General features: G+C 38.3%; 1 protein-coding gene across 1 annotated transcript in view; it reads left to right on the forward strand.

Moving 5' to 3' along the window:
* Window positions 1-26,594, forward strand: part of LRRIQ3 (leucine rich repeats and IQ motif containing 3) — an 867,930-nt gene that overhangs the window by 268,893 nt on the left and 572,443 nt on the right. The window contains exon 4 of the mRNA XM_044086836.1: window positions 6,936-7,069. Within this exon, the coding sequence (XP_043942771.1) occupies window positions 6,936-7,069 (134 nt within the window). The remainder of the gene's footprint in view (window positions 1-6,935; window positions 7,070-26,594) is intronic.

Here is a 26,594-nt window from a genome sequence, read left to right on the forward strand (position 1 = left end):
TAGACCCACCTTTAATGAGCAACAGGTTGTGTAAGACCTTCTTGAAAGGTGCTGCTTTATTAAGACCTCCGATTTCTCATCCTGCACCTCCATGGGATCTCGATATAGTATTATGTGCCCTGACTTCTTTCCCTTTGAACCGCAGCTACCTGTGATCTAAAGTTTCTATCATGGAAGACAGCCTTTCTAATGGCAATTACTTCAGCCAGGAGGGTTTCAGAACTTCAAGCTTTGTCAGTGAAACCCCGTGCATTATTTTCATACAGACAGGGTATCCCTCAGACCAAATCCTTCTTTTGTTCCTAAAGTCTGTTCTACTTTATGCTTGCAACAGTCGTTAGAGCTCCCAGTTTTTCCCAAAATACTCCAATAAAGCGGAGTTTATTTTCCACACACTAGATGTCCACAGGCAGTTACGTTTTATTTGGACAGGACCAAACAATCAAGGAAGACAGATCAGTTGTTTGTGTCCTTTGCAGAAAACAAATTGGGCAACGTCACAAAGGTCACTATTGCCAAATGGATCAGGGACTGTATTACTCAAGCTTATATTTATTCTAACAAAGAGCTTTCCACCTCTGTCAAGGCTCATTCTACAAGGGCTATGGCTACTTTAGCATTTCATTCTAAGCTTGCTATTGGTGACATTTGTGCTGCTACATGGTCTTCCCCGCACCTTCATTTCTCACTACAAATTAGATGTGGCATCTAGAGGACGAGCTTCATTTGGTTCCACAGTGCTCAGGAGTGTTTTCCAATGAGCCACCCGGATTTGGGTGCTAGGACGCTGTCCCATCAGTCAGAATGTAGTAGATAGGATCACATAACATCTTTTAGTTATGTACTCACCATAACTTCAGATGTTTGGGATCCATCTCCATTATTCCTAATAACCCACCCTCCTTCCCCCTTCCTTGGATATCAGAGGATATCAGAAGGTCCGAATCCTGTTGTTTCATCTTGAAACATCTAACAATGTTATATAAACAAGCTGTGCATGTGTGCATGAATGCGGACAAACAAGATCTGGGGGATTAGTGGTGGTGCATCCTGGGATAAAGATAGCTCAGCCAATTAGAGGCCTCGCTCTATAGCATAAGCGTGCCGAGTCGGAGCCGAGGGATCGGCTCCAAACCCATCAGTCAGAATGTAAGCGAGATGGATCCCAAACATCTGAAGTTATGGTGAGTACATAACTAAAAGTTTTGTTTCATTGTTTACTGGAAAAATGTTCAAAGCAATAGGAAGGTGTATCAAAGAGCACATGTATGTTTCATATGCAAGGGGCCTATGATTTGAAAACAGCCCAGAATTCATTTTTATCTGCCACAAGTAAAATGTATTTTCTTTGAATGTGGATTTTAATGTTGTTTCAGTGAATGTGAGTTTCAAGGGCAGAGAAGGTTTAATGCCAAGTTTGTTATGTCTTAGTGTTTGTGCTGTAAAATGCAAAAATAAAACTTTCAAATGAAGTTCAAATCATCATAGAAGTAAATCAGTATGCACATTAGTGTTTATGGTAAATGGAGTGAAATAGCAAATTAATGGATCATTGGAATGGCTGCAGGGAGGCTCCATTCGACCAGGGTTTTGTGAGGGGGAAGGGCAGCAAACTTAGACAGCCCCAGCTGAACCATACCTCCCAACTGTCCAGATTTTCAAAGAATGAATAGATGTTTTGCTTCTTATTTTTGATTTATTCCTCATAAAAATTTGTGGTTTTCTGGCAAATCATTTAGGAATTAAGTCACTAAATAATGACTCACCTAGTTTCAGACTTCATAACCTTCAGAAAAATGCATGCTAAAGTAAGACCTGTTCTATCAACTGTCCCAGTTTATAGAAGAGCATTTTTTAGTACTGTTTATATGTTCCCCCCAATATATTTGGCCTTGTCCAGATTTATGTCCCAGTTTATACAAGAGCAATTTTAGTACTGTTTATATGTTCCCCCAATATATCTGGCCTTGTCCAGATTTATTGCATTAACAGGTTGAGAGGTACATGCAAATAAATTGCTTTATAGAATTAGGCATAGCCAAACCTCTGAACTGTCCCTGATTTTGACTCAAAATGTTGCTCTTCCCCTAATGATCCCTCCGCAAAATAGCAATTTTGGAAGAAAACATGGAGAGTTTATAATTAAGAAATAACTGTAATAATCAGATTACTTTTATTTCAGAAATGCATGTAGATTATTTTATTTTGTCAGCTGCTCAAGTTAACAGTACTAATATTAAAGTGTCCCTTCTTTGACAGGTTCCCAGCTGTATTGTGTTGCTATTTTATATTTTTACATCACATTTTTTGGTCCATTTTTCATAAAATTGTGTTTTTGGCAAATTAGTGACAAATAATTAAAGACTGAAGTTAGAAAATAATGACAGACATTTGAGTTTCAGATTTCATACCATTCAGAAAATTCATACTAATGCAAGACCTCTACTAGCTTTCTAAGGTTATAAGAGCGATATTTTAAAAATTGTCCTTATTTTTGGGCCTTTGTCCCATTTCTTTGTATGGCTTTGTCCAGATTTCTTGCTCTGAGGTTGAGAGGTATGACAAATGTGTCAGGGCCATCACAAGTCAGCCAGAGACATTTCAAACTGTGACATACTTGTTACACCCCACTCCCCCATGTAGTGACTCTGGATGTGTCGAAGCAAGGCAAGGAGTAGTTATGCAGTGTAAATGTGCAGAGAATCCCACCCATCCAAGGTAGACACAAGTACTAGAGTGGCTTTTCATCTGTCCTTGATTTTTGCAGAATGGTCTGGTTTCTGTCACATTTTTGTACTGATGATTTATGCTTATTACTCAAAGTGCATGTTGCTCTGTGTTTAAGTAGCAATACTTTAATGACCATCAGGTAAGCTTGGCTGAGATTGCAAGATGCAAGTAAGCTTTAATAAGCATACTGTTAAAGAATTGCCAACATTGAAAGCCTTTCTGTTGCCATGTAGAGAATACTTAACTAGATAATGTATAAGCCTTGGGTATTGAAATGCATATGCCAGTATTTGTAATAAAGGACAGAATTACATTATTTTAAGAGTCTCATTACACTTGGAGGCTTACAGTCATCTCTGCAGGCTTTAACCATAAACCGAATGCCAATCGTGTGGTCTATAACCTGTTCAGTAATCCTTTTAAGCAATGTATCTTGAGCTTATTTCTTGTTTGCTTTTCATTTTTTACTTTGATCACGTTTTCCCCATGAAACAAGTAGTTGTTAGGCAGCAGGTCTTTTTTTTTGGATAAGGAACATTTTTACAAGTGGGGGCATCAGAGATTTCTACTTTCAGCATGAAAATTCATACTAATGCAAGACCTCTATTAGCTTTCTAAGGTTATAAGAGCGATATTTTAAAAAATTGTCCTTATTTTTGGGCATTTCTCCAGATTTCTTGCTCTGAGGTTGAGAGGTATGACACATGTGTCAGGGCCATCACAGTCAGCCAGAGACATTTCAAATTGTGACATACTTGTTGCACCCCACTCCACCATGTACTGACTCTGGATGTGTCCAAGCAAGGCAAGGAGTAGTTATGCAGTGTAAATGTGCAGTGTGTCTCCCCCACCCCCCATCCAAGGTAGACACAAGTACTACAGTGGCTTTTCATCTGTCCTTGATTTTGCAGAAAGGTCTGGTTTCTGTCATATTTTTGTACTGTTGATTTATGCTTATTACTCAAAGTGCCTGTTGCTCTGTGTTTAAGTAGCAATGCTTTAAATGACCATAATGTAAGCTTGTCTGAGATCATAAGATGCAAGTAAGCTTTAATAAGCATACTGTTAAAGAATTGCCAATATTGAAAGCCTTTCTGTTGTTGCCATGCAGAGAATACTTGACTAGATAATGTATAAGCCTTGGGTATTAAAGGACAGAATTCCATTATTTTAAAAAGCTCATTACACTTGTTAGAGACTTCCAGTCATCTCTACAGACTTTACTCGTAAACTAAACAGAATGCCAATCATGTGTGGTCCATAACCTGTACAGTAATCCTTTAAGCAATGTATCTTGAGCTTGTTTCTTGTTTGCTTTTCATTTTTTACTTACATGTTTTCCCCATGAAACAAGTAGATAGTTGTCAGGCAGCAGGTCTTTTTTGGATAAGAAACATTTTTACAAGTGGGGGCATCACAGAGATTTCTACTTTCAGCATGTTACTTGGCACTTTAATAAAGCTGAATATAAATTATAATTAGAACTGCAGTGCAAGGAGAAGTGGTTTGAGTTGAGTGCTTCTGGTTTTGCTTGTACTTGATTTTGACTGGCAATCCAGTAATGTATTTAAAAAGTAATTTATTTTTTCATGCCTCACAATCTTTTGTTTCCATCTAGATATTAAGTAAGCTGTCATGCAGCCAATGCATTGAAATATTGTTATTCTTCTACACTTATTTTTGTCTTGATTGGACTCTCATAATGATGGTTTGCCATGCCACCCAGGGGAGTGTATTTAATTAAAGTTAGTTTTTGTGGTTTTGAGCATAGCTCCTCCCCTTTCTGGTTGGCCACACCCCTTCCCCTTGACCCCACCCATTCAGCTGGCTCCTGCAGCCCCCCTTTGATTTGAAGTCACCAGCCTATATATATATATATATATATATATATATATATATATATATATATATATATATATATATATATATATATATATATATATAAAATGCACACAACAATGATATTAGTAGTGCTAAATTAGAATACTGCTATTTTATTTCAGTGTGGAAGGCTGTAATGTATACATACACTGTAGTAACCTGTCTGTTACGTGAACTGTGTGCATTGGACAATTAAGTATCAAGGATTAACAGTTTATTTGTTACAGTACTTGCTGCACAAAGCAGCGCTATTGTCAGTGGCGTAGCAGTTGAAGATCCATATTTCCCCAACAATTCTGCATTCATCTTTTCTATAATCTTTTCTATATAAGCCTATGGCTTGTACACATCTGCACTAATATAACTGAGGAGAGAAAATAAATATGTCGGTGTAAAGTGTAAAACAAAATGTTTCAGGTGTATTCCGGAAACCTTCTTTTGTTTAAGAATACAGTGTCAGATACTGATTCATCAAACATTATGTAATTTTGTGTATTGCTTTTCTGTCATTAGTGTATGCAGAAAACTTGAGAGCACCTTTGCCAGATTTTGATTCTGCAAATTATTTTGAATTTCTTTTGCTTTGCAGTGTACTTTAATTATGCAAAACAAGGATACTACTATTGCAAAAAGAACAGGGTTGTTGTTAGTATGTATTGCAGGAAAGGTTATGTACCATGGTATAGCAACACATTTGTGTGATACACAAAACAGTGGTAATGTTAGTGTAAAATTCAAATACTGCAGTATTATTTCAATACAGAGTGTTTTAATTTATATATATACTGCACAAATCTTTGCATAACATGAATCAGTGCTGCTGTTAGTTTGTACCGGAAAAATGGGAATAATAAACTAGCAGAATGTTTGTTACAATATATGATGCATAAAGCAATGCTATTCTTAGAGAAAATCTTCTTGCCACTGAGTATCAGTTGCCACCACTCTTCTCCTCATTGAACAGGTATACATGACCTGACTTAGCCTGCCCTGGACACAACCTCACTCACTTCTGGAGGTGGAGAAGAGTTTGAGGACCCTGGAGCAGTGTGATACACTGGCCATGGAGTGCGTTTTAACCTCCAACACCCAGCAGCAGCCTTGCGAGTTCCACAGTCACTGCCTTCAGGAGGTGCATGTGAACTTCACATACAAAATCTCCCAACCAAACAGTGTACTGCTTGCAACACAAAGCCTACCAGGCTATTAACACTGCACTTGGTGTAAGCCTAAGCTGCCTCTCCCACCACTATGAGTAAGCCAACATTAGCCACTTATTCCCATTCTTCCCTATCCATCCCTCCTTGCCCTTTGTAGCTAGTCACATATAGGATATCTGAGGTTCAGTAAAGTTCTTACCTGGGTATAGCTGTAGCTAGCTAGCTAAGTTGTTTTAGAATTTTTTTCTTTATTTTATGTTCCACGGTGGTTGTCATATTTGACTTGCTTTAGCTGCTACTGAAATGCTTAGAAATACAATACCAGCCTGATGGTATGCCAGTCATTTATTGTCTGCAGTAGCAGAATAGAACCTGCCATTAAAAAGGTATAATTAGTAGAGCATATAAAATATTGCATGATAACTTTAAGAATCAATCAGAGGCGGTTAGAAAGTACTGGGAATAGAGACTGGATAAGCAATTCACAAAGAAACAATGGGGGGAAATATATGTATGTCTCCCAAATATGCAACAAAATGTAGAAGATTTAGGATTTTTGCTTGACAATGTTTGCACAGTTATTTTTATATCACAAGTAGACTCCAGAGAAATTTTCCTCAGGTAGACAGCAAATGTTGGAAGTGTGATGGGGAAGAATGAGGTAAATGGAAACATATTTTCTGGGAGTGTAATGAGTTGGCAGACTTTAAAGATTCCTTGCAGATTACTGTCCAGAAGAAATTTTCCAGATCTTACAGTTCTTTTGAAGCATCCTGCACCATTTCTTTCAAATGGCAAACTACTAACGTCTTTGATGTAAACACTTGGCACTGACAAATGTTTAAGTTCCCTTTCCAGAAAGAGGAGCAACAGTCAATATATATATCAGAAAGCTACATATAGCCTTTGCAGTTTTTAACCTTATGCAGTTGATTTAAACAAAAACATTTTGCACATTTAACTTTCATTTTAAGAACCGTGTTGATGTGAGAAGCATAATGTCAGTACTGAAGCTTTATGAATACCAATATATATTACAATAAAATTGCAAGTTTGCCCTTTTTAAACAAAATAATACCTATAAATGAAGCAGTACTCTTGAGATTTTTATTAACAAAGTTTGCACAAGTTCAACAAGTACTTAGCATTGCTATTTTCCTATAGGTGACATCATTGCAAGATGAAATTAAGTCAATGAATCACATAATATCTAAGATCAACCAAATTCTTGCCCACACCTCACCGGTGCTAATTATTCAACGTTGGATAAGAGGACATATGACCAGGAAAAGACTTGGGTATGTAGTACTTTATGGAGTAAATCAAGATGCTACTCTTTGTGTCGTGACTTTCCTGATAATATATTTTAATACATAGTATATTAGTGTTGACCTGATATACTTACAGACATACAGATACATTGTAGTTCTTCACTAAGGGGTACTATGCAACCATACTATCTTTTTTTAAAATAAAAGTATAAGCAAAATGTGATTGTTTGAGAAACTGCATGGCAGAACTGTGACTCTGTTTTTTTTTTTTTTTTAATTTCACTGCAGTCATGAGGGATTATTCTACAATTCATTGCTGAGTTTTCCAATAAGGTGTTTCTTGTGAAAATTTTAATGTTCCTGTGTATTTCACTGCAATATGTTGTACTGTGTGAGTTGGCTGTGTAATTTTCAGGGGGGTCCCTTTTTGCCTTTGTGGTGTGACCATGTAGTTGGTGTGTGTGTGTGTGTGTGTGTGTGTGTGTGTGTGTGTGTGTGTGTGTGTGTGTGTGTGTGTGTGTGTGTGTGTGTGTGTGTGTGTGTGTGTGTGTGTGTGTGTGTGTATATATATATATATATGTATTTATATGTGTGTGTATATATATATATATATATATATATATATATATATATATATATATCTAGGGGAGTTAGATGGGGCCCCTGCAAAAAAAGATTTGTTTCTGGGTTTTTTCAGTATTTCAGTGAATGGTGAGCCAAAGATCTGTGCTACATTAGGTTGTAGGATATATGCTTATGCTGTTTGATTCTAACATCTGGCCAAGAGATCACTTTTAACATTTAGAGGCTTCTTTGATAACCCTTTGCTTAACTTTAATGTGAAATAGCAAGTTAACTTTAATGTGAAATAGTAATTAAGGCAAAATGCTGATAACAGCATCTTAGCTGTATTCAACAGAAAGGAGTGTTTTTTGTTAATCTTCTTCTTAAAACCTAGATTATATTTAATTTATTCTGGAATGAAAAATATGAAAACTACTGATGTTTATTAGTGACATTCCACTTTGTTTCTTTGTAGGTACATTCTTTTATTTGGGTTCCTATTAGATGACCGAAGACGCATTCTATCGAATGCGTCTTGATCGAACTTAAAACAACAAAAAGGCAAAATAGCGAAGTGGCTTTTAAGCGAATTCTTTCCCAGGGAAAGAATTTGCTTGGCCACTTCCATTACCTTTTCGGCACTGTAGTGCGATCTTGGAGTTGATATATTTAAGTAGGGGGTGGGGGGGGGCGAAGCCCCCCACTTTATGTATTCTTTCAATTTTTTTTTTTTTTTTTTGGAACAGCGATTTTTTTCCCTTGGAAAAAAAAAATCGCTGTTCTGAGCTTTCGAGATTGTAAGCTTTCACTTACATGGGGTCAATTATTCATCGTTCACTTTTTTAAGTGTTTGATGATATAATATAGACCCTTTCATTTCATACTCACATTGATGTTCATCATTAGATCACTAATGCAGTAGCCTAAAGCTATATGGTGCTATCCTGCCAAAGATACCAGATATCCAACTAATATACTAAAACTGAGTGCCTTTCTTATGCACTGTATATCCCACATGAGCATGTTGGAATAAACGGCATACAGGTACCAAAGAACTTTCTTGCTATTAATGTTGCCATGCTGTGATGTTGCTGTTGTAGTTAGCTGTCTCAATTTCTTAGCAGCTGTAGTATTGGCTGTCAGTGTGAAACTAGTGTTTTATTGGCCCCCAGGTACCTTCCTTCATTTTGTTTCTGTGCAAAGTGGTATCCAGTTTTAGCCTATATCTGTCAGGAAAGTGAAATATTCATGTGAAAGGCTAATTCCTTGTAAGGGCTTCCACATATCCTGTGATTTAATGTCATTTTCATTCTTCTTCAACTGTTGGAACTGTTGGGTTCAGATCCGACTCGATCCCTTCTTCCAGCTCGTGGAACACTGAAACTTTCAATCTCTTCCCTTTATCCACAATGCCCCAGTCATCTAACGTACCTTGGATCTTGCTTGCTATCTTAGCGTATGGATGTCATCAATGATAACTCTCAAGCGAACGTTATTTTATTAGTGTGAGTTAGAATTATTTGTTATACACTTTTTTGCTCTTCCTCCCTTCCTTTTTTATAATAATTATATCCTTAACAAATTCTTATTTCCTTTGTACTCCTCTTTAAGTATTTCCTAAATACCATTGTCAGTATTTCTTTCATACTTTTCAGTACCCCTATTATTGTTGGTATTTTTGTCTTTCTTTTGCCTTCTTTTTCTAATATATATATATATATATATATATATATATATATATATATATATGTACATATGTAAAATTTTTTCTTAGCGGTTTTCCTTGTTGAACTTTATCTATGTCTGAGAAAACCTCAGGTTTCAAAAAGGGTGTGGCCTGTGGTCATAAAATTCCAAATTTGGATGCACACTCTAAGTGCATCTATTTCTTGGCACATCTCATCTTGATTCTGTGAGATATGTAAGACATGTCAGTCATGGGCCTTGATAGAGAGATAAAGTACATTCATTCTTAAAGTTTTGCTACCCTCCAAACCTGCTTCACCAGCGTCTGGGGCTCAAACCCCCAAAACAGTTGATAAAAAGAGAGATTCTGTCTCTAAAGAATCAAGAAAAAGATCTGTGGATCGTTTACCTCTATGGCACTGGTATCTGAACCCCTGATCAAAATAGCAAAAACATCAGATTTAACCACTTCAGATTTGAGACCTAGATTGGAAAAGTCTCCTCAGATCCAGTCACTGCAACTCCTGTCAGATCCAATCACTTCCCAGCTCCCCTTTCAAAACCATCTTTCTCAGCCTCATCCATTCAGTCTTCCAAGAGTCTGACAGAAGCTGATGTGGACAGGATAATGAGGAAGTTCTTTATGCAGATTCAAATAGGAGTTCTTCTGGCTCCAACTCCATTGGGTCCAGAGACCCTTGTCAGTACTTCTCCCCTTTGCTGGATTCTTCTCCGATCCAACCTTTGGTTTTAGAGCCATTGGATTCTAAAACCCTGGAGTGATAAACCTCAGATCTGAAGATGTTGGCATCTTTAATTCTGCTGGTATCTCTGAAGTCATCCGACGCTGAACAACTCTCAGAGCTGTAGCATCGGCACTGGCTCCTGGTTGTTGGAGTCTATTTCAAAGCTGTCAGAGCTGTCTTTGCCCCTTGGAGCTTTGGCATTAGATAGCTCGGCTTTGACTAATTCCTTGAATATTTTGCTTTTAGAGTAGAGAGAGCTGATGGTCCATAAGCCTACCTTATTGGAACCATTGGTGACTTTTTCTCTGAGGCATTCTGCATTCGAGGTAGTGGAGAGAGCTTTCTCTGTTCCCAGAGTCTGGACTTCTCTTCCCTCTTTGGCTCTGACTACCCAGTTCCATTCGACTCTGCATTCAGACCCTCAATCAGCTGTGTCACTGGGACAGGCAGCCCTAACCAGTTTCCAGACCACTAAGCAGGGTATAGTAATCTTTTCTGATACTTCTCCACAGCATCCCACTGAAGAAGTTCCTAGGAAGAGGAAGTGTAAAATGAGACACTTAGACTCTCTGCAAGAGTCTGTCACAGAGGATACTGACCTTGATGAAGGGGAAGAATCCCTCAGATCTCCATTTGAAGACATCTTAGAACTCTTAAAACTAAGGGGTGGTTGGTCCCCCAATGATCCTTCCCAAAATGAGTTGGTGTTCCTGGAGCCCCGTGGCACTAGCCCGTCTACCTCCTGGGTGACTCCACCCACCCATGAGCTCATTCATTTGGTCTATAGATGAGCGTGGAAGGTACCTGACATGATTGAGCATATCACTAAGAGACCAGATAGGATCCTGGGCATCACCTAAAAATAGAATTTATTGGAGTAAGGGAGTACCCGTTGATGCCATGGTCAAAGTGGTGGACACTAAGAAGGAACTGGCAAAACAGAGTTCTTCTGTCCACCCCCCTATCAGGGAGTCTATGGTGCTGGACTAATTTGGGAAGTGTGTCTATGCTTCAGTGACCTTTGCTCTTAGGTCAATGAATTACTTGGCACATTTTGCAAGACTTTAGAGGGATTTGATTAAAGAGCTTCCTATATCATTCTCTGGCACCACATCCTCTGAGGTAGAGAGCACTATATCCTCACAACTGGCTACCCTTCAGTTCATTTCAAATTTGTCCATGAGGCTTACCTCACACATAGCTGAAGGTACCTCACAGGTGGCAAGACATGCCTGGATGCGCTTGTGTGATTTTGTGGAACCCTTCAAATCTTCCTTTATCAAGGCACCTTTTGACAGAAGTTCTTTATTTGTCTCCAAAGTTAGACGCACTCTCTAGGTGTGAGCCAGAAGGAAAAGCCCTATCTGCTGACATTTTTCTACCCCTCAATGGACCTTTTCTAGGAAACAATAAGGTGGATAGAAAATGTGGTTCAAAAAATCCCAGGGTCCTTTCCAAGATCCATGTGGAAGCAGTTCTCCCAGGGGCAGAGGGGGACTCTAATGGAAGATGCTGCCCCTCCAGCAGAGCTGGTCTGCATAACCAGGGATCTAGAGATACTTTCTCTGAAAGATCCCATCAGTGCTTCTGAAATGAGGCTTGACTTTCCATCTCTGGAGGCAGTTGTGGGTCATCTATCCCTGCAGCAGAGAGCCTGGCTAGCAATTACAAGAGATTCTTGAGTGTGGAGGATAATAGCCAGAGGTTATATAATACCATTTTCCCATCCATTCCTGCTGGCATTAAACAAAATCCCCAATATTCCACCCAATCAGAGGGAATCAGCAGCACTAAAAATAAACAAGCCGCTAGAAAAAAAAGAGTCATCCAAGAGGTACCCCCAGACCAGAAGGAGTCTGGAACATATTCAAAATTATTTTTAGTGCCAAAGAAAACAGGAGACTGGAGACCAATCTTGGAGCTCAACAAACTAAATCAATTAGTTCAGTATACAAAGTTCTGGATGGTCACGTTCAGTCCATTCTGCCTTTTCTGCACAAGGATGACTGGATGTGCTCAATAGATCTTAAACATCTGTACTATTATATAAAATGAGCAGATGGTCCAGGAGATATCTACACTTTTGGCTGGGAGCCAGTCATTACCAATTCAGAGCACTGTCCTTTGGCCTCACCACAGCCCCCTGAGTGTTTAGTATATGGCAGTAGTTGCAGCTCACTTGAGACTGCAGGAATCCTGGGTGTTTCCATATTTAGATGACTGGCTCATAACCACTTTGACCAGGCATCATCTCATTCAAGCTCAGCACTACTTACTCCAGTTATGTTATCATCTAGCTATTTCTGTCAACTATGACAAATCTCAGCTTGAGCCAACTCAGATATTGGAATTCACCAGTGCTCTGTTCGATATGGCCACTCAAATAGCTTCTCTTCCTTTGTCTCAGATTCACACAATTCGGTTCCAGGTCAAAAAGATCATTCAGAGCCTCTCTCTTTTGGCTTATCTGATACTTCAAGCATTGGGATCTATGTTAATGGCAATCACTCTTGTACCCCTAGTGAGATACCATATGAGGATCCTCCAATGGACACTAGCAACTCAGTGGTCTTTTCAATGACAACCTCTTTAGAGTCAAATCAAAATAACACAAGCTTGCAAAAATTACCTTCTAAGCCCATCTGTCCCACATAGACCACAGACACCTTTCAGATGGGGGTGCACTTCTTGGGAAGAATGGTCCAAGGCACACGATCCCTTGAAGAGCCCAACATGCATATCAATGTCCTGGAGATGAGAGCTGTCCTACTAGCACTGCAGGCCTTCTAAGACACTCTCCCAACAAGGATTATTATGATTCAGATAGACAATATGTCAGTAGTCTGGCACATCAGCAAGCAAGGGGAACCAGATCTTACCCTTTTTGTTCAGAAGCTATGAGAGTATGGCAATGGTGATCTCATCAAATTATTTTATAGTAGCAATGCACATCCCAGAGAAGTCCATCGTGAATGCAAATAAGTTCATAAGATCTAGTCTAATACCTCATGAGTGGTCTCTCAGCATGAAAGTGGCAGAGAGGACTTTCCATTGATGGGGTCAGCCATGCTGCAGTCTCTTTGCATGCCCCTCAACATCAAATGTAGCAGGTTCCTTGGCCTGATCCCCCCTAGTGGTGGAGTCCCTAAGAAAAGCTCTACTTTACACTTGGCCCTCCGGTCTACTTTACACTTATCTATTACCCCCCATTCCCAAATTTCCTCAGAAAGCATCTTGATTGAAGAGCACAGTTATCCTCATTACCCCTTACTGGCCTTATCAGATCTGATTTCCCTTCCTTTGGCCTCATCTTTTACATCCACCCTGGATCCTGGATCCAACTCCAGACCTACTGTCTCACCTGACAGACATAACTCATCCGGACATTTCAAGCTTCAAGTTGGCCACATGGCCTCTCCAGTTCTGTTAATTGCTAGACAGCCCAGGTTTTCCTCCCCTGTCTATCACATTCTTTTATCATCCCACAAAGCTTCCACTAGAAAAGTTTTAAAAAGTAAATGGAAAAGATTTTTTTTTTGGTTGCATAAAATGAATTTAGACCATTTTTAAGCACCAATTTCTAAGATTCTTGATTTTTTAGCTACAATTTTCAATGAAGGTGCTAGCTCCTCAGTTGTAAGAGTATAATTAGCAGACATTTCTAATTTTCATATAGGAGTAAATAATTAAACTTTAGCATCTTCCAAACTTTGCAAAGCCTTTCTCAGAGGAACATATCTACTTAGACCTCTGGTAAAAGACTCTGCTCCCCTTGGGATTTAAATATTGTTTTGCAGACTATAATCCATCCCCCTTGGAACCATCAGCTCAGTGTGAACTAAAATTTTTGACCTGGAAAACTATCTTCTTATTTGTTATTACTTCTCTAGTCTCTATAGTGAGATAGTCTTTGACAATGTCTTGAGATGTGTTTTTGTGAATGAAAGGAACGTTCATGGTGGTAGTGGTAAAGTCAGTCATGTTGAGAGTGATATGAATTGTATTTATCCTGGTAAAGAGTTATATTTTGTGTCTAAATACTCTGTGTTTTCTGGGGATAGTGAGAAAATTAATTTTGGAACTTTGGCATATTGCTTGTTTGGATGAAATTGTGGGGCATTTATTTCCTAAGTTTGTGAAATTCTCATATAGGAGATATTTGAATTTGAAAGAGCTTTTGAATATGCTGTTGTATAATGTATCCTATGAATTAGCAGGTCCATTTGCTTGTGGTTGTTGTAAAGTGTGTGGAAAACTGAGGAATATTTCTGGCATTGACATCAGTGGGCGGAAGTTTATTTCTAAAGGAAGGTTCACTTGCAAATATTGTGGGGTAGTTTATATAGTGGGATGTGGATGTAGTAATATCAAATGGTATATAGGTCAAACCAAGAAGGCTATCAAAGTTAGGATTATAGAGCATTTGGGTGATATTTGGAATATAAACTGTAGGAGTCCTGTAGGGGAACATTTTAACAATGTACAGGGTGGAAATGATAGTTCATTCTTTTTTAGTATTTTAGCTCAACCTGTGTTATATAGGGGAGGTGATATCAGTCAAAAATTAAATGAATTGGTGAGCAACTTAATTTTGAATTTTTGTAAACTTCATCCAAAGGGTTTGAATTTAGAAGTTAATTTAAATGTAACTCAAAATAAATGAAATTAAACAAATCGAATAAACATATTGAGTTTAGTATAGCTTATATTATATTAGGCATTTAAAAATGTAATTGTCAGTAGTTATTATTGTTATTATTGTAAGTTTAGGTATTAATGTTTGTGATTTGTGTTTCATATCAAATTATTCATTTTTATATGCATCGTGCACTTTAAGACCTTAATGGAATCTTAATTATGATGGGGTCACCTGGTATATATTGTGAGCATTTGTGTATCATTGTATCCTTGAAGGAGAAGGGCCAAGGTACCAGATGTATCAATGGTGAAAGTAAAGCTCCTTTGCATGAACTGCTGGTGCCCTGTGTTTTTTGTGTGTTTGATACATTTGGTTGTTTTGTATTACTTCTGCCAGATGGGTGTTGGAACTTTAGGCTGTGATGTCTAAATCTCCTTATTTGTTTTTTCACAAGGATAGAGTATCCTTATGGACCAGTCCTTCCTTTCTACCTATTGTGGTGTCAGAATACCATATTAATCAGGTTATCAACCTTCCAGTCTTCTTTCCAAATTTCTCAAATAAAGGAGAATACATGTTACACCAATTAGATGGCCACAGACAGCTATGTTTCTACCTTCACAGAACCAAAAATGTTAGGAAATCCGAATAATTATCTGTTTATTTTTCTGAATCTAAATTAGACAAACCAGTTTCTAAAGTGACTTTAGCCAAATGGTTGATTGATTATATTACTTTTTGTATACAAAAAAGTGGTTTGCCTTTACCAAAACTCCCAAAGGCCCATTCCACCAGCTCTATGGCTACTTCTTCAGCCTTTTTGTCTAGAACTTCCTTGGATGATATTTGTGTAGCTGCAACTTGGACTAATCCTCATACCTATATTGCTCATTACAAATTGGATCTGATTTCTAGGGGAAGAGTAGCCTCTGGCACAGCTGTGCTCAGGAATATGCTTCCTTAGAGTTCTCCTGAGATTTAAGTAGCTGGGGACTCTGTCCCAACAGCTGAAGAAGAATGAAAATGGACAACACAGACTGAACATTATGATGAGTACATGACTTTTTTTCTGACTAGGGGAATGTCGCAGTATTCAGTCCTGTAATATTTGCTTATGTTTTACTCTGAAAAATCATTAGAAGTAGGGTTAATTCCTTAAAACCGTTTACTGAAAACCATCATCTAATGGTCTTGGTGAGCACAACTATGGCTTCTTTTTCCATGGATCTCTCCTTTAGTTAAAGAAAAAGAGGAAAAAAATAAAAACAGGCTTCAGAAGAGAATTGTTTGTTCACCTCTTTGCAACAGTATGGGATGGATGGTTCCACTGTGGTAGTTTGGGAACCATCAGACCTTCAGTCTAGACTACCTGGTCCCTCTAGCAAGGCTCCATGAGAAGCTGTTAAGGCCCAGTAACTCCTCACATATCCAGTCACATTTTCAGGCACTAAGAAGGAGGAACTTCATTTTGTTCCTACTAAGGTAGAAGGAGAGCAGTACATGAAGATCTGGTAACTGAGGAAGTAGTTGACTCATTAATGGAGGTCCAGATGTATCAGACCAGATACCCCAAAGAAGATGTCCAAAAAAAAAAAACTAAACATTTGTCTCTCTCTCCCTCCCTCCCAACCTCCTTCCTTCAAATCCTGCCAGTGTGAAGAACTCTCATGAAAACTTGGCAATACTTTATCCAGGAACTTTTTAGGACATTGTAGTCTTCTCAGTCTTCCACTTCAGTGTCTACCCATACTAAGAGGATGGGATCATCTCTCTCTTCCTTTGAAGAGGAGGTAGTGTCTGGCACTGAAGGAATGCCTTGAATATACTTCTCATCTTTCTTCTTTTATTCCCTGTGAGTCTGAAACTGAGAAGAATTTGTCCTCTGATTCCCCAGGTGAAGAAATTTTCTCAGACATCAGCTTTAGGGTGAAAGAGTTCTTCAAATGGAAAGGAAGAGAAGCTTCAGAGGACAAAAAGGATATTATGACCTGCTGAGTATAGATTCTCTCCAAAGTCCTTTGCCATCCCTCCAGTATTGTGGACTTTGAAGAACACCTTAAATACGTCTTATTCTTCTCCAAATTAACAACTTCATGCATGTAAGAAACCTGACGGAGAGAGAGAGACTCAGAATGTGCATTCTTCTTCCACCTCTGCTTTCAGAGCAATTAGCTGCCAGACTCGTATAGCAAGACACCTGCTTTCTATTCTTGCTGATATGCAACAAGACCATAGCTAACTTTTTTGTATCTGCCATTAAAACCAGTCTGTCAAACATGTTGTCTTCTGCTTCCCAGGGGACAAAATGCTTAATAAGATGTGCATATAATGCAGTGGACAATGTGTCAAGAGCTGCAGCCACATGGACTGTGATTAGCAGGAATGCCTGTGTCAGACTATGGAGTTTTTTGATTATATCAAGGCTCACATTTTTAACGTCCCTTGAAAAAGATTTTCTTTGCAGGGATTCCTTGGAAGTAGTGCTCAAAACGTTAGAGGAAAGAGGAAAATTAAGGCGGGGTGAAACAACTCTTTCTTTATCCTGTTCCCAAGATAAGAGACCTCAGCAGACCCTATCCTGTCAGACCTATTACGCATGTTCAAGTCCATCTATTGCATAAACACCTGAGCAAGGGATCTCAGTCTCTTTTGCAACATAAATAGGACATGTTGGAGCGATAGGTATATATATCTCAGGGGATGCTGCTTCTATTGAGCCATCCTCCACTCCACAAAAAGCAAGTGCTCCTCTTACTCTAAAGAAATGAAATTTGGATGACTGGAATTGAAGCATAAATTCATCCCCAGTTTAGCATGCACATCCATCATGGAAATTAGCGACAAGTATATATCCAGACATGTTCTTGTTCTGCCTCTAGGTTATTCATACATAAAATATAATGGCTAAAATAATGAGCATGGAAATGTATGACTAGGCTTCTTAAGATCCTCACAGATCAATAGCCTAATAAGTACCTATGAATCAGAGAGATTTTCTATCACTGGTCCCTTCTTTTAGAATTCCTTCAAACCTGTTCACCTAAAATTCATAAAGCAGCAGTAGAAAAAAAAGATGCAAAAAGGTCCAAAAAAGAAAGGGAATGGATCCATATTTCCCTCCCCACCCCAGCCATCCTCCAAAACTAGTAGAAAATCTCTCACATTTTTACATCTTTGAAAACAGATAACATCGTATTCTTGGGTTCTGAAATTAATTCAGCATGGCTACAAATTGTCATAGCCATTCCTCCCTCTACAATCAGAAATCCCTCTTCTTCCAAAGAACATTTCACTTGTTTCTGCAAATTTTAACAGAGATGTTATCACAGGGTATAACAGAACCTGCTCCTCTTTCCAGCAGGGAAAAGTATTCTGTTCAATGATTTTTCTTGTACCCAAGAAGGAAGACACCTGGAAACCAGTCTTGTAGCTATTCATTATGAATACATTTCTCATTACTCCAATGATTAAAGTGTTCATCTTTCAGTTACTTTTTTTTTACTCCCAAAGACCACATATGTTAAGGTGTTTTTGTTTTGTTTTGTTTTTTTGATTACAGTTTGAATTTATATCCTTGCCATTTGGTCTAACTGTGATTCCAAAGGTTTACTAATAAGGCATTGATGATCTACTTTTCAGCTCACTGTTTACTGAAAAATTTATTCCAAAAATGGTGAGCTGAACAACCTCTAAAAAACATTAAAAATGTTTTTTCACAGGTGGGGCAAGCCCACCCCCACACCCCTCCCATATAGTGGGCAGAGTCCACCCATACTCCTTCCCCTGAAATTATATATACTAATGCCATGGTCACACCACAGTGGAAAAAAAGAAGAAGAAAAAAACTGAAAAGCATACTGCCGGCTTGCACAGATGAAACTCACATCAAAGTAAAATCTTTTGAATGCAAATGGTCAATCAAAAACACAGCTATGACTCATAGTATAGCCCACTCCAAAGGTATTCACAAATATATGGCTCCAGTCATTGCTGTCTGCAGACTTCAGGGAATTCACATCTATTCCTACGTGAATGATTGTCACATTTTGGGCACTTCTACCCAAGACACCTTAGCATCCCTTCACTATTCTATGAATCTATTCTACAGCCTAGATTGCAGGCTAAATCTTGGTAAAGTCTTATGTGGTCCCATCTCACAGTTTAATCTTTCTAGGATGCCTTCTAGATACCTCCATGATGGTGGCCTACCTCCCTCAAGAGAAAGTTTCCTTCTACCATCAGTATTTCATAAGACTGCTCACCAGACTAGCTCTACAGCATGGGATTTCTCCAGGATTCTAGGTTACATGGCTTAATCCATCCTCATACTTCCTTTAGCAAGACTTCATATGTGGTGAATTCAGTTGTTCCTAAAATCTTTCTAGACCAAATGCCAATATCCCATATCATTGATTATCTCGATCTTGGAATTTATCAAAAGGGAACTCATCTCGTAGGCCAACCAAGTCAAACTTGAACCCATGTTTCACCCCTTTTCATACTCATTCAGTCACAACTGATGCCTCAGGTTTTATCTGGGGGACAGTTTTTCACAGTATCAAAGTAAATGGCATGTGGGAGCCTCATTTCAGACACAGAAGCAAACCTCAAAGCAAGTATTTCCTGATAAAGGCTATCAAAACACTGAATCAGCTGTGAAGGCCAGGACCACTGTTAGTCATAACAGACAATACTGCAGTTATGTGATATATAAGCAAACAAAGGGTAACAATGTCCTACCCACTTTGCAGACAAGCCATAGTTGCCTTGGATCTGGCAGATCAGCAAAATTGCTTCCTTCATGCAGCCTATAATTTGTCAGATCAGAACACAATTACAAACACACTAAGCAGATCCAGGACAGACCCTTACAAATGGATGTTATACCCAGAGGTCCACAAGTGGGGAATTTCCCAAACAGATCTGTTTGCCTTCATTTATAATAGACATTTATAACCATTCTGTACCATGATTCCTTGTAAACCTGCCTTGCAAACAGATGTCTTTTCTTCCCTTTCCTTTGGTGACCAGAGCCTTGCTAACAATAAGGAAGAATTCTCCAAAGATGCTTCTGATAACTCCCTTTTGGCTCGGAAAGCATTGGTTCTCTCTTCTCATGCACTTGGCCAGGGGCAGTTACCAAAAACTACCATACAAAGTAGTCCTGCTCATACAGAGCAAGGGATCTCTAATCTACCCCAAGATTCTCAACCTGAACATGACTGTATGTGTGATAGGTTTCTGATCCCATTTAGACACCTCTTTTCAGCAGACATGCAACAGGTATTAATGGAGGCTAGAAAATTAATTACCAGGAAATATTTAACCAAATGGAAAATGTTTTCTCGTTGCTGTTAGTAGTTCAACAGGTAGTACACTTGTGTTTGGTGCTGAAAGATCTGAAGGTTGTGGGTTCTACTCCCACACCAGCCAGCTGGATTAGTTTTCCTGTACTGACATTGTAGCACAGCATTAGGGGGGAACTGCAATCCTGAGCATGACAAACCTTGGGTGAGATGTTAAACTATGGCCCCATTTGCCTGAGTTGGTTGTAGGTCAGGTGGCTTTAAAAGATCACTCAGCACTTATTGAAAAAAGTAAGGGCACTTTGTTAAAATCATGCAAAACTCCATTCATCATAAAATACAAATAAAATAATTACAAAAATTAAAAAAACAATACTTCATATTGTTAGAGACAGCATACCTAAATTAAGTACATTCCTTCCTCTTTTTTATAATTTTATCCTAGACTCTCCTTTTGCCATAACCAGTATCTTATTCTACAAATAATCTGTTGCATTCCACATTTTATTAACATATTTAAGCCTATAGCAACTTTTTTATATTCTTCCAGTTCACACCCATAGCTCTTCATGGCATCCAGACCTTTTTTGAGTCTGCTTTCTTTAATTAAGTTACTTACAATCTAATAATATGCAGTATTATAAAGTGCAAGCAATTATTAACAAAATGATAGTAAGATCGTTAATCTAGGATGTCCTGGTGTAGAGAAATTAATCAGTTTTTCAGTGTTATATATTTTCATATTTATGTTCATAGTTTTATAAATGAGAGCTCTGCATGTTATTGAGGGATATGGTATTATATGATATAGTGGAAGACAGGAAAATGAATCATCAATGTCCATTTACATCAAACTATACCTGAGATATTGCTAGCTGTTAGTGATAATGAAAATAAACTGTTTAACATATATACCTAATATTTAAAAAAAAACAAGTGACTTAAAAACTGTTGCATGACATCAGGTGAAATCTGTTTTTGAAGATGACTATCAGTGATATTTGCACTGTAAGTTGCACATCTTGAGAGTTATGCAGTGTTATTTATATAAACAATTAAGCATATGTTTTTATATTTGTTAATAAACATGCATCGTAGAGGAATTTCTTGTTGTCTCATGAAAGCTTATATCTCATTAACAAAAATTTTCTATCAATGTTTGTCTAGGTTGTACAGTTTCCAATATGTTTTAATTTATTTATGAAACTTTAGCCAAAAATATAAGTTTAGGCTTGTGTGCATAATAATACAGTATTTATGGAAAGACTGTGAATGAACTGACTCTTTCTTTCTTAAACATGTTTGGGATAGTGTTCAAGTTTAAAATGCTGTCACTTCACAATCTGTTATCTCTTCTCCCTCATTCATCCAGATTTCTGGGATTTTTTACAGGTTTTGTGTGTCTGGATTACATTATCGATTTTCTGCCTTACCATTTAGGGTAGCCATTGCAACAACACTGATCACAAAGTGTCTAGCTGTAGTTATAGCTCGTTGCAGGCTACAAGATATCCAGATCTTTGCAGTGTATCTTTCAAAATGTCAAGAATCTCTCACTTGGCTGAGAGATCATTTAGACAAGCTGGGATTCCAATAGAATGTTCAAAGGTCTTTATTGGCTCCATCACACACAATTGTGTTCATAGGCTGTCTGTAGACACCTAATTTCAAAACTTTTTCTTGCAGACTATTTCCAGAGTTTTCCACCCAGACTTTGATTTCTTGTAAGGGAATACCTCAGGAATTTGGGTCTTGTGACATCTATGATTCTCATCATACCCCTGATAAGCCTCGACTTGAGAAAGATACAGTGGTATCTGAAATTGCTTTTTTCCCAGTACCAACAACGATTGTTATTTCAAACCCTAGTTCTGGGATTTGTCAGAAGAGACATGACTTGGGGGAGACAGCAGATATTCTTAAATGCATGTCTCCTCTTCTCTACCTCTGCTTCAGAGCAGTCAGTCATCACAGACACTTTAGACTTTGTTTGGGGAGCAGTTTCAGGAGGGATAAATGTGCAAGGTGTTTGGGACAACAAGGACAGACGCAAGCACATAAATATAAAAGAAATGCTTGCTAAAATCAAGACACCCAACTCTTTGAGTTATATTTGGTCCTGTGGATCGCTTCAAGTTGTCACAGACAATGCCACAGCCATGTGGTACATCATCAAGCAAGGGGGAACCAGCTCTTATCCACTTTGCAGACTAGCCATGTTAGCTTAGGCTATAGCTTTACAGCACAGTCTCACTCTATAGCCATCCTACGACCCGTCAGAACAAAATTGTGTGACAGACAAACTGGCCAGGACAAAGGCAAACCCTCATGAATGTAAACTAGATCAGGGTGTCTTCCAAGATTTGATCCTTTTGTGAGGGGGGGGGTTCCTCAAGCAGACCTCTTTGCCTCCTGTCTGAACAATCAGCTGGCAAAATATTCTGCTCCAGGACTCCATGCAAGAAGGCCTAGAAGACAGATGTCTTTTTCTTTCCTTGGGCAGGAATGTTCCTGTATGCCTTTCCACTGATATTGAGGGTACTTCTGAAGATTTAGAAAGAATCCCCTAAGATCATTGTGGTAACTTCCTTCTGGCCCATATAACAGGGATTCTCCCTTCTTTTTTGAAATGGCCAGTTACATATGCCATACACTTCCTCACAGAATAGGTCTACTCACACAAGGTCCGGCACCTATTTGCTGAGGACGTGCAGCGGGTACAAATGGAGGCAAGAGAGCCTGTTACTAAAAATGATTATATTAGCAAATGAAAAGGGTTTTCTAGTTAGTGTCAACTATATAACTAGCACCCATTCAGGGCTAGTGGTTCTCGGGTTTTACAGTATTTATGTGAGTTACTATCCTATGGCTTTTCTTGCATCTCCTTCAGGGTTCATTTGCCAGCCATATCAGCACATATGCTTATGGATTCCCCTCTTTCAACGCATTCTCAGGTGAATATGTTTTTGAAAGGAGTTTTTCATAAGAGGCCTCCAAGAAAACCAGTAGCTACTCCTTGGGATCTTAATTTTGTGTTAGAGATACTAGCACTTGCTCGATTTGAACCAGCTCATCAGGCTGACTTGAAGTTCTTAATATGGAAAACTACTTTACAGAGTGCTCTGACCTCTGGAAGAAATATATCTGAGCAGCAAACTCTTATGGTGAGTCAGTCCTATCTCATTTCCCACAAAGACAGTGTTTCTTTTAAAGTAATATTTCTATTATGCCCAAATTATTATCTGAGTTTACTTTAAGCCAAACTATCCATCTTCCTCATTTCTTTCCGAAATCAAAAACTGAGGTTGAACGAATACTCCATACCTTCAATATCCACAGAAAACTCCGGTACTATCTTAACACAACAAAGTCTTTCAGATCATCAGATCAATTGTTCTTTTCTTGTGAAGGTAAGAAAAAGGGACAAACTGTGTCTAAACAGAGTATATACAAATGGTTTGTTATTCTCACCACAGCAAAACTATTCCAGGCAGGGTCAAGGCTCACTGTTCCAAGGCTTTGGTTTCATCTATGACTTTTTTGGAAATAATTAGATTATAGAAGTATTTTAGAAGTAGTAACTTGGTCCTCTGTACACAGTGTTACAAAGCACTACAAGCTTGATTTTTTTCTCTGGGACTAGATCAGGCTTTGCTAGAGCCATTCTACAGGGGATCCTGGACCCTTCCCTTTCCAACTCATAAATGTTTTAAGCTAGGATAATCTACCCATATAGCTAAGACTAGTTATCTAAGTAAAGTTACCACAACAGTAGATGTTTGAACGATCATTGCTGAAGTAGCCCCTCCCTCCCACCACATCCCCTTTATTTTTTGAGTGTGTTATTTTACCCTGGTGAATATATACATATGTGTATTCATAAAAGCAGAAAAAGGATGCACTAGACCACAGCTATAAATAACCTAAAACACTTTTAATCCAAAAACAGATATCAGGTGAGCGCTTTCATGGACTAAGCCAATTCATCAGACAATGCAATGAAAAAACCTTTCAAGTTTTATACCCAACAGTTCAATTAATTATGCTAATGCATAGCCCTTCCCTTCTGACTTAAAGTCATACTGCATTCAGCATAAACTCTTCTCCAGTTAAAATTCAGACACAAAATTCCTTTCTGAAAATCACTTAACAATCAGAACTCAACATTAAAAAAATAATTAAACTTTCTATACAAAAATTACTATAACAATATGAAAGTATTATAAAAAATACATAACAGTTTCTGTTAGCCTGGGAACCCAGGGAAGTGTGAAGAATGATGTAATGTGAACCGGGAATGTGATTTTAAAAATAGAGAGAATCAGAGAGCATTAAGCATTTTTGTCTTGACCATCCAACTCACCAGCACTGTCTTGCTCTATATGTAAGTTTATCTTAGACTTGTGTTTTCTCTTAGAAATAGCTAGAAACTAGAAAGATTAGACTAAGTGTTTTTCTGTGATGTCAGAACTGTACTACTGAATTATTTTAAGTATTTCTCTGTGATCTCTGAACTCTTGACTAGCACTGTGTAGTAAAAAGTATTGTCTTGTGTTTTGACTATTTGTTATTAAATATTTTTAAACCCTTCCAACTGTGGTTGCTTTTGTAGAGATAAGTTAAGCTCTTCAGAGTAATTGCATGCCTTTGGTAAAATTGTACAAAGCCACTTCAATAGCTTTAGCCCTGGGCCATACTACCAATTGGATAGTAATATTGCACAGTAATAATTGCTGCACCCTTTAAGGGCCTTTGAGTAGCTGATAAATATTAGTGGGTGGTAGCAGCTGGTACTACCATATAGTCTGGGAAAAAGGGTTACAGCTGGAGAACCTGTGCCAGCTTTCCCCAGGAGTGTCTGTGTGGTTGTATAAACTTTTCTGTGTGTGTGTGTGTGTGTGTGTGTGTGTGTGTGTGTGTGTGTGTGTGTGTGTGTGTGTGTGTGTGTGTGTGTGTGTGTGTGTGTGTGTGTGCTACTTGGGCAGGGGCATGAAGCATTGGTTGGGCAGAGAGGATGCTGGAGGTTTTAGCTTGCCCTCTAGGCTGAGATATGGACCCTATAGCTGAGCCAGTGGGGAGTCTTACTGGGGAACTGGAGAGCAAGGGAGCGACCAGCCCAGGACTGACTGTGATCTCTGTGTGCTTTTAAGGTAAATTGCACTTTACTGTGTGTATTTCTTATCCTTTTCTCTATTATGAGACACCTCTCAATGGTGTTAGTGGTGAGGACTGAAGCTTCTCGATTGCTGGGCCAGGGCACGGGTGTCACACAACCAAACAAAGGATCTTAACCAGTCAACATATTTAAAACTCTTAATGTAACAAACCCAGAAATACTTACATCCAATTACTCCCCTAAAAACTACAACTCCCACTACAGTAATAATCATAATGCAACTATAAATGCCATTACTCCTAAAGCCCTAAACTATCCCCATCTGACATTATTCCCCAGAGCCTACACCACCAAACCAAGCACAGAAAATTCACTACCTTGTCTAAGCCAGTATTATTACTAACTGCTATAACAAAAATATTTATAACCTGCACCTTCCTATCAGGCTTCCTTAATATACCAGCTCTCTTAACAAACTACCAAAACGTATGCATCATAAAATACTCAACCCCATCTACTTCTATCTCATTTTACCAGAACCAACTGAATAAAAATATCAAAATCACACGCTGTGTCTGTACAAATTGTCATATGCTAACCACTTCAACTACAAATATGTCAATATAAAACACAGCCTCAAACAACTACTTTCTACAAAAAAAAATACTTCCTACCTGAACATCATACCCGTCAAATCAGTGGAAACCAAAGAAACGAAATAAAAACTTAAATCTCCCAAAAATAAGCTTCACTCAAATATCTTCAACAAAAGCCTGTAAAACATATCTACTACTTTTCAATAGGAATCTAAGAAGTATTTGTAACAAAACACAGGACATACATGCTCACATTACTACATACAATCCAGACATAGCAATAGTCATGGAAACATGGTTAAAGAAATAAATAACAAGTTAAACCCCCCAGTATATATTATACTAACACTTGAAAGAAAATCCAAATGGCCTGGTGGCATAGCCATTATCTATAAATGCTCCCCTAAGATAATATGTTTTTCTCATCAAATTACCCACATTTAGCAACACAAAGATCCTTACAAGTTTCCTTGATATTAATACTAAAAAAATGCAGTGTATTGCTGCCATTTACATACCCTCTGGCAACAACATCCCCTCAGCTGAAGGCATCCTACACTGGATGTTTCAACACATTTCCCAAGAAACTATCATCCTGAGAGACCTGAATGCAGGCTTGCAGCTATTAAACAAGGATAATCCCATAGATGCAAATGACCAGAATAACTTCACTAAGTTCATCACCCTAACCACTAGAACCATGAAAAATCAAATAGTCATTCTTCCTTGGATTAGATTCTTTTCAGTAGACCAAACAAATTTCTAAAATCTGGACCTTACCCAATATTATCACTGATTGCTTAGCTACCTTTGCAATTAGAAGAGCCAACAATATTTCCCAACAAATAACCTATAATCATATCTGAAATACTTCCATTTTCAGTAATGGCACTTCACTC

The sequence above is a fragment of the Protopterus annectens genome, chromosome 10.part0 (assembly GCF_019279795.1).
Source record: "Protopterus annectens isolate FY-2018-M chromosome 10.part0, PAN1.0, whole genome shotgun sequence".
Classification (NCBI taxonomy): Eukaryota; Metazoa; Chordata; order Ceratodontiformes; family Protopteridae; genus Protopterus; species Protopterus annectens.